Consider the following 12,438-nt stretch of genomic DNA (forward strand, 5'->3'; position numbering starts at 1 on the left):
GGCAGAAGTGCTAAATGACTTTGTTTCAGTTTTCACCGAAAGGGTTAGTAGCAATTTGCTGTCTAACACAGTGAATGCCAGTGAAAAGGCGAATCAGAGGCTAAAATAGGAAATAGGTGTTTTCAAGTCACAAGAGTCCCACTTTCCTCAGATCCCGCTGAGGAATACACTAAGAAACTGCACCATCTACTCAGGACACTCCCTGCACTAACACAGGAACAATCAACATACCATTAGAGCCCCAACCAGGGCTATTCTATCTACTACCCAAGATCCACAAACCCGGAAATTCTGGATGCCCCATCATCTCGGTCATTGGCACTCTCACTGAAGGACTGTCCGGATATGTGGACTCTCTACTCAGACCCTACGCTGATGGTTTCAAATTTCCACTTCATGCATCTGACGAAGTGGGTATTCACCCATGAAAGCTTATGCTCCAATACGTCTGTTAGTCTATAAGGTGCTACAGGACTCGGCCGCTTTTACAGATCCAGCCTAAAAGGCTACCACTCTGATATAAGAGCCCCATCAAATACCTAGAATACTCAAGAAGCTGACTGAGAAGATATATGAGCCAATAGCGCTTATCTTCAAAAAGTCACAGAAGATGGGAGAGGTTCTAAAGAACCAGAAAAGAACAAATGTAGTGCCAATTCATAAAAGGAAATACAGGTAACCCAGGGAAATACAGACCAATCATCTTAACTTCATTATGCCAAAAGATAATGGAGCAAATAATTATGAAATCAGTTTGCAATCACCTAGAAGATAATAAGGTGATAAGTAACAGTCAGCATGGATTTGTCAAGAATAAATCATAAACCAATCTGATAGCTTTCTTTGACAGGGTAACAAGCCTCTTGGGGGGGGGGGGGAGCAGTAGATATTGTACATCTTGACTTTAGTAAGGCTTTTGATACTGTCTCATGACCTCAAACAATCTAGGGAAATACAATCTAAATGGAGCTTCTATAAGGTGGGTGAATAACTGGTTGGAAAACTGTTCCCAGAGAGTAATCATCAGTGGTTCACAATCAAGCTGGAAGGGCATATTGAGTAGGGTCCCACAGCAATCAGTTCTGGATCTGGTTCTGTTCAATATATTCATCAGTGATTTAGATAACGGCATAGAGAGTGTATCTATAAAGTTTGTGGACAATACCAAGCTGGGAGAGGTTGCAAGTGCTTTGGAGGATAAAATCAAAATTCAAAATGATCTGGACAAACTGGATAAATGGTCTGAAGTAAATAAGATTAAATTCAATAAGGACAAATGCAAATTACTCCACTTAGGAAGGGACAATCAGCTGCACACATACAAAATGGGAAATGGCTGCCTAGGAAGGAGCCTGAAAGGGATCTGGGGGCCCTAGTGAATCACAAGCTAAATATGAGTCAACACTTTTGCAAAAAAAAAAAAAAAGCAAACCTCATTCTCCAATGTATTAGCAGGAGTGTTGTAAGAAAGACACACGAAGTAATTCTTCCACTCTATTCAGTGCTGATTAGGCCTCAACTGAAGTATTGTATCCAATTCTGGGTGCCACATTTCAGGAAAGATATGGACAAAGTGGAGAAAGTCCAGAGAAGAACAACAAAAATGATTAAAGATCTAGAAAACATGACCTCAGAGGGAAGATTGAAAAAAATTGGGTTTGTTTGGTGTGGAGAAGACTGAGTGGGGCCATAACAGTTTTTAAGTACATAAAAGGTAACAACAAGGAGGAGGGAGAAAAATTGTTCTCAATCTCTGAGGCTAGGACAAGACGCAAGGGGCTTAAATTGCAGCAAGGGCAATTTAGGTTGGACATTAAGAAAAACTTTCTAACTGTCCAGATAGCTAAACACTGGAATAAATTGCTAGGGAGCTTGTGAAGATGGAGATTCAAGAGCAGGTTAGACAAACGCCTCTCAGGGATGGTTTAATTCTTAGTCCTGCCATAAGTGCAGGGGACTGGACTAAATGGCCTCTTGAGGTCCATTCCAGACCTATGATTCTATGTTGCAAGGTTGTGTGGATTTGGTATGTCACTATGGGATTGGGGTGAGGGGCTACCAGACTGGCTGTTCTCCTTTGCTCCAGGGCCTTCTAATTCTATTGCTAGTCCAGAGAATCAGAGACTTCTAGACTACTTGTACAAGGGTATTTCTGGAGACAGCGCAGAGACCTAATGTGACCCAATATTTGTATGGATTAAATCTATGATCTAGCAAGGCTATTGTGCACAATTTTAAGCATCTGAGTAGTCTCATGTGCTTAAAGTTAAGTAAGCAGGGAAGAGTATTGCTGTATCAGCACCTTAGATTTTCTGACATATCTGGTTTGAAGCAGGATTTCCACTGACTTTATCAATTCAGGTAAGCAAGATACTTTAATGGAGATTTGATTATAGTGCCTGCCAAATGACATCTAGGCTCTTGTCCAGCTACTTAAGAGCCTCTGCTGTCAATTCAGGGGGGGGCAGAGAGCTGCACCTAATGTAGATAGATCAGAATGTGTTGCTTATCATGGGAAATCATAGAAGGTGTAGCCCCTAAAGAATAGGTCCCAGTACCTCCTGTCAGCTAGCTCTGTTTACTCTGTGGTGCCTGATCATTTTGGTTAAAGAAAAATCCTAAATAGCTAGAATTGTACAGAACCAGGCAACTCCAACCGCTTTCCTTAAAACCTGAGAGCTACCTCCCCATCCTCCTTTACCGCTGTCTGTCTGCCTCCCCTTCCCGATGGTCGGGCCCTTGCTGAGCATTATGACTCGCGTGATCTGTAGGATATAGAGAACTCCTAACGACGCCCACGACGTGTAAACGCCTGAGGGCCAGGACTGCATCATCTTATACGGCTGCAAGGCTTTATACCCACTGCGGGCAATACAAATCAGTACTAATAGAATCATAGAATCATAGAATATCAGGGTTGGAAGGGACCCCAGAAGGTCATCTAGTCCAACCCCCTGCTCAAAGCAGGAAAATAGCCCCGCTGACTGCTTGGATCAAGAGGAGGTGCCGGCCCGCTGAAGGTAAAAATGATCAAGGAGTCACACTTAGGACAGAGCCCATGTTACTCCTCTGCATTTATTACCCACACCGTGATGAAGCTCTGCCGGGCACCGCGCTGTGAAATCCAGAGCGCTGGAGCCGTTTTGCCACCCGCAATATCTAAACGCTTCCCCCGATGGTGGCTGGCGGCAGCTCAAAGAGGAGAGAGAGCCCCCGGGTGTGCGTGTGCCCGGCTCCGGTTGCGGGAGCCTGGGGAACCGGCCTGCCACATAGCGTGAGTGGCACCCAGATCCCCCACCCCTCGGGGCCCTGGGAGAGAGGAGAGCCATTGGGCTAAGCTCGCCTTTCTGCCCGCCTCCTCCAAAGCATCACCACGTGGTCCTCCCCTAGCAACCGGAGGGGATGTCTTGGTACAGGCAGCTAGGGCAGAGAGAAGGCTCGGCGAGCTGAGGCCAGAGGGGTGTTGACTGGGTTGGGGTGTTTGTGTTAGGTAGGCGCAAGGCTCAGCTGACTGAACTGTCTAGCGTGAGCGGTGACAGCTGCCTCCTCCTAAGCACCCAGCCATTAGCACAGCAACCCGCCGCTCACTTTACATTTCCTGCACGATCCAAAAGGCACCCTGCAACAATGAGTCACCCTCACCCTGGGTAAGTGAGAACTGAAGTTTCCAGCTATGAAGCCAGGGGGTTGGGCCAGCTGTGCCTCCACTGGCTGGGGAAGCCGAAGGTGGCAGCTTAATTAATGAATAAGGGTTGTGGGCCCATGCTCAATGGAAGGAAAACTATTTTAAAGCACACCAGTATACCTTTCCGATTATTCTTTGCTGAAGATTCTGAAGCCCTTTATGTTTTAAGATGTAATTTGTTTTCAAATAAAGAATTGTCACAAGCGGTGGCCATCGCAGGCATCAGGCATTAGACCCTCAGTCACAGGAGTTAGTGGAAAATTAGAATTTAGAAAAAAGTGCTAGTTGGGAGAGCTAGGGCTAACCTATTGCACATTCTCCTGGAGTGCTGCGGTGAGAAGGAGAGTGGGATAATTGAATATTAAAAAGCTGTATCGACACTAGGGCTTCTATATCTTCATTCTTTAGGTTTACTTGTTTGAATAGAGATTTTGACTCTCTTGGGGTCTCTTATTGTTGCTTAACCATTGCTACCTCTTACTAAAGAACAACTGCAGTCGTTAACAGGGGAAAAAAAAAAGACCCAAACCAATAATAGGAATCCAGTATTCTCAAATTCCTGTATTACACAGTGGAATGTACCTTAGACTAGTTTCCCCCCCCCCACATCAGAAACACAAATGGTAGGCAGCTACATCATAACTTATTTTACAAATAATTTAAATATGCTCTTTCCTTCTAATAGTATCTATTATACATTTTAAAGAGTTGGACAGCCTAGTTAAAATCAGTTGATGTTTCTCATGTTTGAAATAAGACTCTAATCTTTGTTTATGGTTATTTGGCTTTCTAATTAATTTTATGGGAATAATGGAATAAAATTCAGTGAAGCAAACAATCTGAAAGAATTTAGGGCCTGATCTTGCATTCAGATTTAGACAAAACTCCCAATAAATTTAGTGGTTAATAATATATACACAGCACTGCAATAATCTATGCAACTGAATAAATTAACTCAGGAGTGCAGGCATCATTGAAGTCGAGGAGACTGCTCATATGAATTAAAATTATTCTGCTCTATAAGCCTTTGTAGAACTGAGCCCTTACCTGGTATTTCTGTCTAGAGCTCATGCATAGATCTCAAAGCTCTTTGCAAAGGTGGGTAAGTATTCCTATTTTATGTATGTGGAAAAAGATACACAGAGAGGTTAATGCCAATGTTGTCAAAAGCATCCCCTATTTTGGGTCCCTCAGTTTTTGGGTGTGCAACTTGAGACACGTAGGCCTGATTTTGAAGATACACACAGCTCCTGTTGAAATCAATGGGAGCTGCAGGTATTCTGGACCTCTGCAAATCGGGCCCTATTTGTTGAAGTGACTTGCTCAAGATCTCAGTGCAAATTAATAGTAGAGCTGGGATAAGAACCCATTGCTGAATTCCCATTCTTGTACCTGTCCACTGGACCTGCTGTAAAAGATGTAACTATAACATGTTTTTAAATTACCACCAAACTCTTTGAAAACATTTGTATCCTGTATTTGTGAATCTGTGATTTGTACAGTTGATAGGCTATAAGCAAAAATGTCTGAAACTCCCTTGTTTTTGGAGGGTTGTGTGGCATGAGTTATTGCATAAGGGATCCTTGTATTACAACGGTGTCTATTGTACTTAGGGCTACAGACAAATGAATGACTCAATCATGGCTGTCTTAATATATTTCTCAAAATACTTGTGAAGTAGTCTGATTAGACTGGCTATTCATCTGTTTGGTGAAAACAGTGAAAATTACAGCACTGTGAATAATTAAGATTAGTGACTATAATTTAGGGGAAAATATACTTAAAAATGAAGGCATTTTCAACAAGAACAATATGAATGGAAAAATCTTTAATGTATTCTGTCATTATCAAAACCACAACTCCTTAATGAAGCAGGGATGCATTATGAAATTTCAAAAGCTAGTATTCAAATATTTATATGTAAAGCTTATTTAGTAAGTAAGATTCTGATCCACAGCCAGCTGAAGTCAGTGGAAAGGCTCCAATGGATATCAGTGGGCTTTGTATCAGATCTGAAGACCTTGCCTTGCGCTTGCAAACATTTATGTATCAGAGTAGCAGCCGTGTTAGTCTGTATTCGCAAAAAGAAAAGGAGTACTTGTGGCACCTTAGAGACTAACAAATTTATTAGAGCATAAGCTTTCGTGAGCTGTAGCTCATGAAAGCTTATGCTCTAATAAATTTGTTAGTCTCTAAGGTGCCACAAGTACTCCTTTTCTTTTTGCAAACATTTAAGTAGGGTATGTAAATTTACTCATGTGAGTAGTCACACTGCTTTCCCATTGACTCCATGGAGTTATCATGCGAATAAAGGTATGCATGTTTTTAAGTGTTTGCAGGATTGGGGCAAAGTGATTAACCACCTGCCTATAGACTTCAATAGGTTTTTGGATCAGCAAACCAACCATAATAACAGGTTTCAGAGTAGCAGCCCGTGTTAGTCTGTATTCATAAAAAAGAAAAGGAGTACTTGTGGCACCTTAGAGACTAACAATTTATTTGAGCATAAGCTTTCAAGAGCTACAACTTGGATCCGACGAAGTGAGCTGTAGCTCACGAAAGCTTATGCTCAAATAAATTTGTTAGTCTCTAAGGTGCCACATGCACTCCTTTTCTTTTCTGTAAACCAACCATGTTACAGCCAGTGTTTAAAGTGGTCTTTAAAAAGTGTGTGTGCGGGGTGGGATGTCTATCATTTCCTGCAAAAGTAAAAAGTAACATCACATCTGTTCTGCTTCTCCAGTCCCCACATCAATTCTGCGCCCCTCCCCTCTGCTCCTCCCACAGCTCCTGATGTTCTTTACTACCCTCCCTTGGTGTGAGTGGGGTGAGGGTCTCCTCTCCCTCTGCCCAGGCCTGGTGTAGCAGAGTGGGAGGAGCAAACCCATTGCTTACAGCAGGGGTGGCCAACCTATAGCTCCGGAGCCACATGTGGCTCTTCAGAAGTTAATATGTGGTTCCTTGGATAGGCAACAACTCCAGGGCTGGAGCTACATGCACCAACTTTCCAGTGTGCTGGGGGGTGCTCACTGCTCAACTCCCGGCTCTGCCACAGGCCCTACCCCCACTCCACCCCTTTCTGCCCCCTCTGCTGAGCCTGCGGTGCCCTCACTCCTCCCTTCCCTCCCCCCGCCCCATGAAACAGCTGATCAGGAGGTGCGGGAAGGGAGGGGGAAGTGCTGATCAGGGGGGCTACTGATAGGTGGGAGGCGCTGGAAGCGGGGTGGGGGAAGCTGATGTGAGGTCTGCTGACATATTATTGTGGCTCTTTGGCAATGTACCTTGGTAAATTCTGGCTCCTTCTCAGGTTCAGGTTGGCCACCCCGGCTGACAGGAAGGGAGAAGCTGCTGGCCTCTTTCTGCTGTCTCCTCCAACTCCCCCACCGTGAGAACAGCTTTGACTACTGAAGGGAACAGGAGACAGCACTACCTGCAACAGCACTGATTGGCTGTTCTTCCACATGAGATAGGACAATGGGGAAAGAAGCAAGTCACAAGGGTTTTACTTCCCAGGCAGGGCTGAAATGTGGACCCCTCAGCAACATTGTTCATGATTTTATAGATTTCTATCATATCCCACCCTACCCCCATCATTTCTTTTTTCTAAGATGAACAGCCCCAGTCTTTTTAATCTCACCTTGTATGGAAGCTGTTCTATCTCCCTTTGCATTTTTGTTGCCCTTTTCTGCACCTTTTCCAATTCTAATATCTCTTTTGATATGGGGTGATCAGAGCTGCACACAGTATTCAAGGTGTGGGTGTACCATGGATTTATATAGCAGTGTTATGATTTTTTTCTGTCTTATTATCTATCCCTTTCCTAATCATTCTTAACATTGGTAGCTTTTTTGACTGCTGCTGCACATTGAGCGGATATTTTCGGAGAGCTATCCACAATGACTCTAAGATCTTTGTCTTGAATGGTAACAGCTAATTTGGACCCCATCATTTTGTGTGTATTGTTGGAATTTATTTTTTTCCACTGTGCATTACTTCACACTTACCAATATTGAATTTAATCTGCAACTTTGTTGCCCAGTGTAGTGAGATCCCTTTGTAACTCTTCACAGTCAGTTTTGGATTTAACTAATCTTGTGTAATTTTGTATTGTTTGCAAATGTAGCCATCTCACTGTTTCCCCCTTTTCCAGATCATTTATGACCCTGGTCTGCTCAAGCAGGCTGCTGCTGTTTTCAGAGATACTGCCTTAGGGCATTTGGCTAGGGACAGGTGAAGAGAGAATCTCCCCAACAAAGCAAAATAACAATATCTATGGGGTTTCAGAGTTATTTCACAAGATTCTTTTTCAACAGATGATCCCTTCCCCACCCCAAAAATAGAAACCAACCCCAAACCCATCTCAATCACTGGCCACATTTCCTTCATGTAGCTTAAGTTCATAAACACCAAATGACATAACCATCTTTAAATATACAACAATATGATCAAGGCAGCTGTTCTGACTCTGGAGTGCCCTGTTTTGGCTCATAGACAGCAAAATCCATTTCTCTGTGTAGGATGAGAGTAGCCCAGCTCTGCATTGGGTAATAAGGCTCAGCTGCACATGATTATCTCAGTTCAGGCAGACACTCCCAGCTGGGACTCTGAATTTCTCTGCTGCTGGGATTTAACATCAGCTTTTCCTTCGGCAAAAAAGCAGCCCCCAAAAGCATACTTCTGGTTTGGCAGGGCCTCCTGTGACAAGGAGCCCCATTGCAACTGGGGACATGATGGCTGCAGAGCTTCCTTAGGGGGATGACAAGATTCCATTTCAGGCCTGATTCTACAAAACCTTACTCACTTGAGAAGTCCTGACTTCCACAAGAAGTTGCTCACAAATCACTTCAGTAGGACTTCTTGTAGGAATCAGGGCTGTAGGATTTGGCTCTTTTGTGTTGCAGAGTGTTGAGTAAGCTGTTGGTGGCTGATTAATGCATAAAGATAACATACTTCTCTTAGATTTCTTCCGTTTGCAAGATAAATAAGAACGGGGAGAGTCCCTGTATATCACCAACTGGAAATAATGCAAGATTCCATAGCTTATTAAAATTTTTATTAAAGCTGAGACTGCATCTCCATCGTGGCTAGAACTGTTCGTTCTCATTATGGTTTAAGTGGAAAAGTGGCAATAAACTGCAATTATACAATATACAGCAGGAATTGTAATGTCCAGTGACTCTACCAATCAATAAATAAGGCATTGATGCTCTCTTAGTCTATTTCTTCGGCGGAATATCACTAACTTAATTACACCATGAACAATTAACCGTGGAGATTTGATTTATAAAAATAACATTAGAGGACTACACAGATTTTGTTCAGATACACTTATGAATCAATAAAAATGGTCATAAAATCATTACTACAGAGACAACATTGTTTGTCTCTGAGCTACAGTACATAATACATTGTAAACTGGTAAACACCAGATATTGCTGAAAAATCTCTGGCACTGATGTTGCAAATGAAAACCCTGTAGAGTAGAATATTCCAAGTGATCAATCCCTTAATTCGCTAAATGCTCAGTGGTGTGGTGGTTTAACCAGGCTGTGCTGGGTGAAAATGACATGGTTCTATTGCGTACCCCAACGCAGTAAAAGAAACTTTTATCTAAAGTCATGTGCAATATGAATGAGCAGCACGTACTCTGGTACTTGAATAACTTAGGTCCCCACTGCCACTGAGAGAATTATTGCAGGGTATTTTGGAGAGCTGCAAACTTTGTTAGCCTGATAAATAATTTTTTAAAAAGGCAAAATTCTGTGTGTTGGTTTTTACACAATGTAGTTGTAGCTGTGTTGGTCCCAGGATATTAGAGAGATAAGGTGGGTGTTGGTTTCTAGGCATTTGTCCAGTCTGAGTATTTGTACTTTATTAATTTATTACTTTTCTTAATGGAAAGAAGGAGAGATGGCTCCAGTGACAGTAATTCATTTGCTTTAGCAGGTTGTTAAGATATTATTCTAGCAGTGTAAATGATACCAAAGTGTGAATGGTAAACAAATGAAATGATGCATACCCTGGATGATGTAAGACCAAGCTGTCCGTTATAGGCATTTCTCCCTGCCTTCAAACAACTTTGCTGGAAATGGAGCATTTTAGCAAATTTTTTGAGTTTACTGTAGGCCAGATTGTGTGTGTGGTCCCTGTGCAGGTATACAAAAGTGTGGAGAGGGTATATGATTTTTCTGACCATTTTTATTGATTGGAAAGTGTATTTGAACAAGGTCTGTGTAGACCTCTAACATTATTTTGATACATCAAATCTTCATGGTTAATTGTTCATGGTATAATAAAGTTAGTGACATCACATCAAATAAACAGATTAAGAGAGCATCAATGCCTTATTTATTGATTGCTAGAATCACTAGGAATTTTTTTGAAATTTTTGTCTAAACATTTTTTATTTTTTTTTCAAATTCTACAAGCTCTAATTCCTTATAATAAGCAAAATAAAACACTATTTACATTAAATTGTATTTGTACATTGAAAAGTTGTAAAGTAGGCCAGGGGTTTTCCATGTTTACTGTCTCTCAGTGACTCCACAGCAAAAAGTTCTTTGTCCTGAGTATTATTCTATGACTGGAAGTTAGTTAACAAGTTAACTCATGATGCATGAGCCAGAAAAGAATACAACTCAATCTCCTGTTTATATTTTGCAGTGCTAACAAGATCAAAAGTAAAATAAAAGAAAACAAAAAAACCCTTGCTCAGCAAAGTGAGCAGAGATGACTCTGAATATGTGCAGATCTCTCCCATGGTACTTCAAATAGGAGGTGCTGGCTGTAGTGCATTTACCCATAATTTCCTTTCTGTTAGGCAGCATCCTCTGTCAATTATTTGCCTGGCTGCTATTTGCCACTGAACTTCAGTGGTTCTGGAGGCAGATAGGGACAAATTCATAGCTGTGAAGGTTCTTTTCTCAGTGGAGCCACTGAGGTGCTGCCACACAAAGTGGGAGGAAATGGAACTTGGAAGTTGCAGGGATAGTGCATGGCCTCTGTGATATGAAGTCCTACTCGTTGAGGCATGCTGCTTTGCAGGGAGCCCCAAGTGGTTAGGAGCATGGCCAGAAGACCTTCCCTGCACTGATCCTCTGTTGCTTCCTTCCCTGGATATGTTGGTTGCATGAGCACTGAATTGTGGCTACTCTTGGACACAGGATAAAAACCTATATGGATCCTTCTGGAATGGCAAAGCTAAGCCTTCTGTAGTAAATACCTGAAAAATGAATGCAAATATATGGCGGTGTAATTTCCTAGCATGGATGCCTTAATAGGATATTCATTTCCTGTCTTTCAGCACCCAGACAGGCATTTACACCTTAAGTGCCTAACTACTGTCCTGAATGTTCACATGTGGGATTTGGGCATTCTAATTAGGCCAATAGAGAGATTACAAATCAAAAATAAATACAGAATGAAACAGTGAGACCAATGAACTGGAGAAAAAAATAGATATAGCAAGTAACATAGCACATATGAAATAGCAAAGAAAAGGGAACTATTCATAAAATTTACAGAGGAGATGGGCTGTTGAGCTTTTTAAGTCATAGCAATAACAAGCTAGGTGAATATACTTGTAGCAGAAGACCAGCGATACTATCTTGTTTGTTGTGTCTCTATCACAGATTCTTCACTTCTGCTCGATTTTCTGCATCTAACCTATGCACTTTGTCACCCGAAGCTCCTTTATGGAGGACATTTGTATGTAGCTTCTTAAATAGCTTGGTCTTTGGGATGTGGCCTTTAAAACATAACAACAACAAACACACTAACGTCTCCTTCCCCACAATATTTAGGAGTACAGGGACTCGGGAATTGCTATACTAGATCAGATCACTGGGCCATCTCATTCAGTATCCTGTCTCTGACAGTGGCCAATACAAAGTACTTCCAAGGAGGAAATCCTGCTGTAGTTTGTCATGGGAGAACCTGCTTCCAAGGAAAGTTTCAGCCTAAGTCTGCAAAGTTAGAGGTTGCCTTATGCCCTGAAGCTAATTAATAACTCGCCATAAAATATTTGAGTATCTAAACCTAAGTCTAGAGTGGTGCGATATTGTTACTTTATCTTTCTTTCAGAGTAGCAGCCGTGTTAGTCTGTAGTCACAAAAAAGAGAAGGAGTACTTGTGGCAAATTTGTTAGTCTCTAAGGTGCCACAAGTACTCCTTCTCTTTTTTTATCTTTCTTAACTGTTTCCCTGCTTTTTTCCACCACAACTGATAAATGTTTTTCTGACTCATATCTCTGGATATGATTAGTGAATGAGCTGGAGGTAAATAGCACTCCATGGAGTGTCTGGGGGAGGTAACATGCAAAGACTGCTGCTGGTGCCCTTGTCACAACAATGAATACATTCTGTCTGTGCCATAGGTAGCTTTCAGCACCTGAGAACACAAGCTTAGTCTGAAGTTCAGGTCTGTCAATAAATGGTGTGCCTTTTCATTTAGAGGCTAAGGTCTTACATGGAATACATTCCATTTGAATGATATGCATGCATATAGTCCTTTTTGGAGTGCTAACAGGGCTTGATCCAAGGCCTATTGATGTCCCATTTATTTCAGTGGGCTTTGGGGCCAGCCCCTACACAATATTAGTATGGCCCACTTCTGCATAGTCGTAAGCTATAGAAACCACCCTTGGTCATGTAACCAGCTCAGTATTTACCAGAGGTTGGATGACCCTCCTGAGCAAGGCTTTGTAGAATCAGGCCCATACTCCATACATGTGACTCAAATCTGAATTAAAGTTG

General features: G+C 42.0%; 1 protein-coding gene across 7 annotated transcripts in view; it reads left to right on the forward strand.

Moving 5' to 3' along the window:
- The first annotated feature begins 3,378 nt into the window (after window positions 1–3,378).
- ERICH3 (glutamate rich 3) overlaps window positions 3,379–12,438 on the forward strand; it is a 64,198-nt gene continuing 55,138 nt past the window's right edge. For 3 of the 7 annotated variants that reach the window (XM_038412375.2, XM_043520118.1, XM_043520121.1), the window contains exon 1: window positions 3,379–3,647. In XM_038412375.2, coding sequence (XP_038268303.1) covers window positions 3,628–3,647 — 20 coding nt within the window. In that variant the 5' untranslated portion in view covers window positions 3,379–3,627. The remainder of the gene's footprint in view (window positions 3,648–12,438) is intronic. The other 4 variants (XM_043520119.1, XM_043520116.1, XM_043520120.1 and 1 more) reach the window with 2 other exon arrangements.

Source organism: Dermochelys coriacea, chromosome 8 (genome assembly GCF_009764565.3).
Source record: "Dermochelys coriacea isolate rDerCor1 chromosome 8, rDerCor1.pri.v4, whole genome shotgun sequence".
NCBI lineage: Eukaryota > Metazoa > Chordata > Testudines > Dermochelyidae > Dermochelys > Dermochelys coriacea.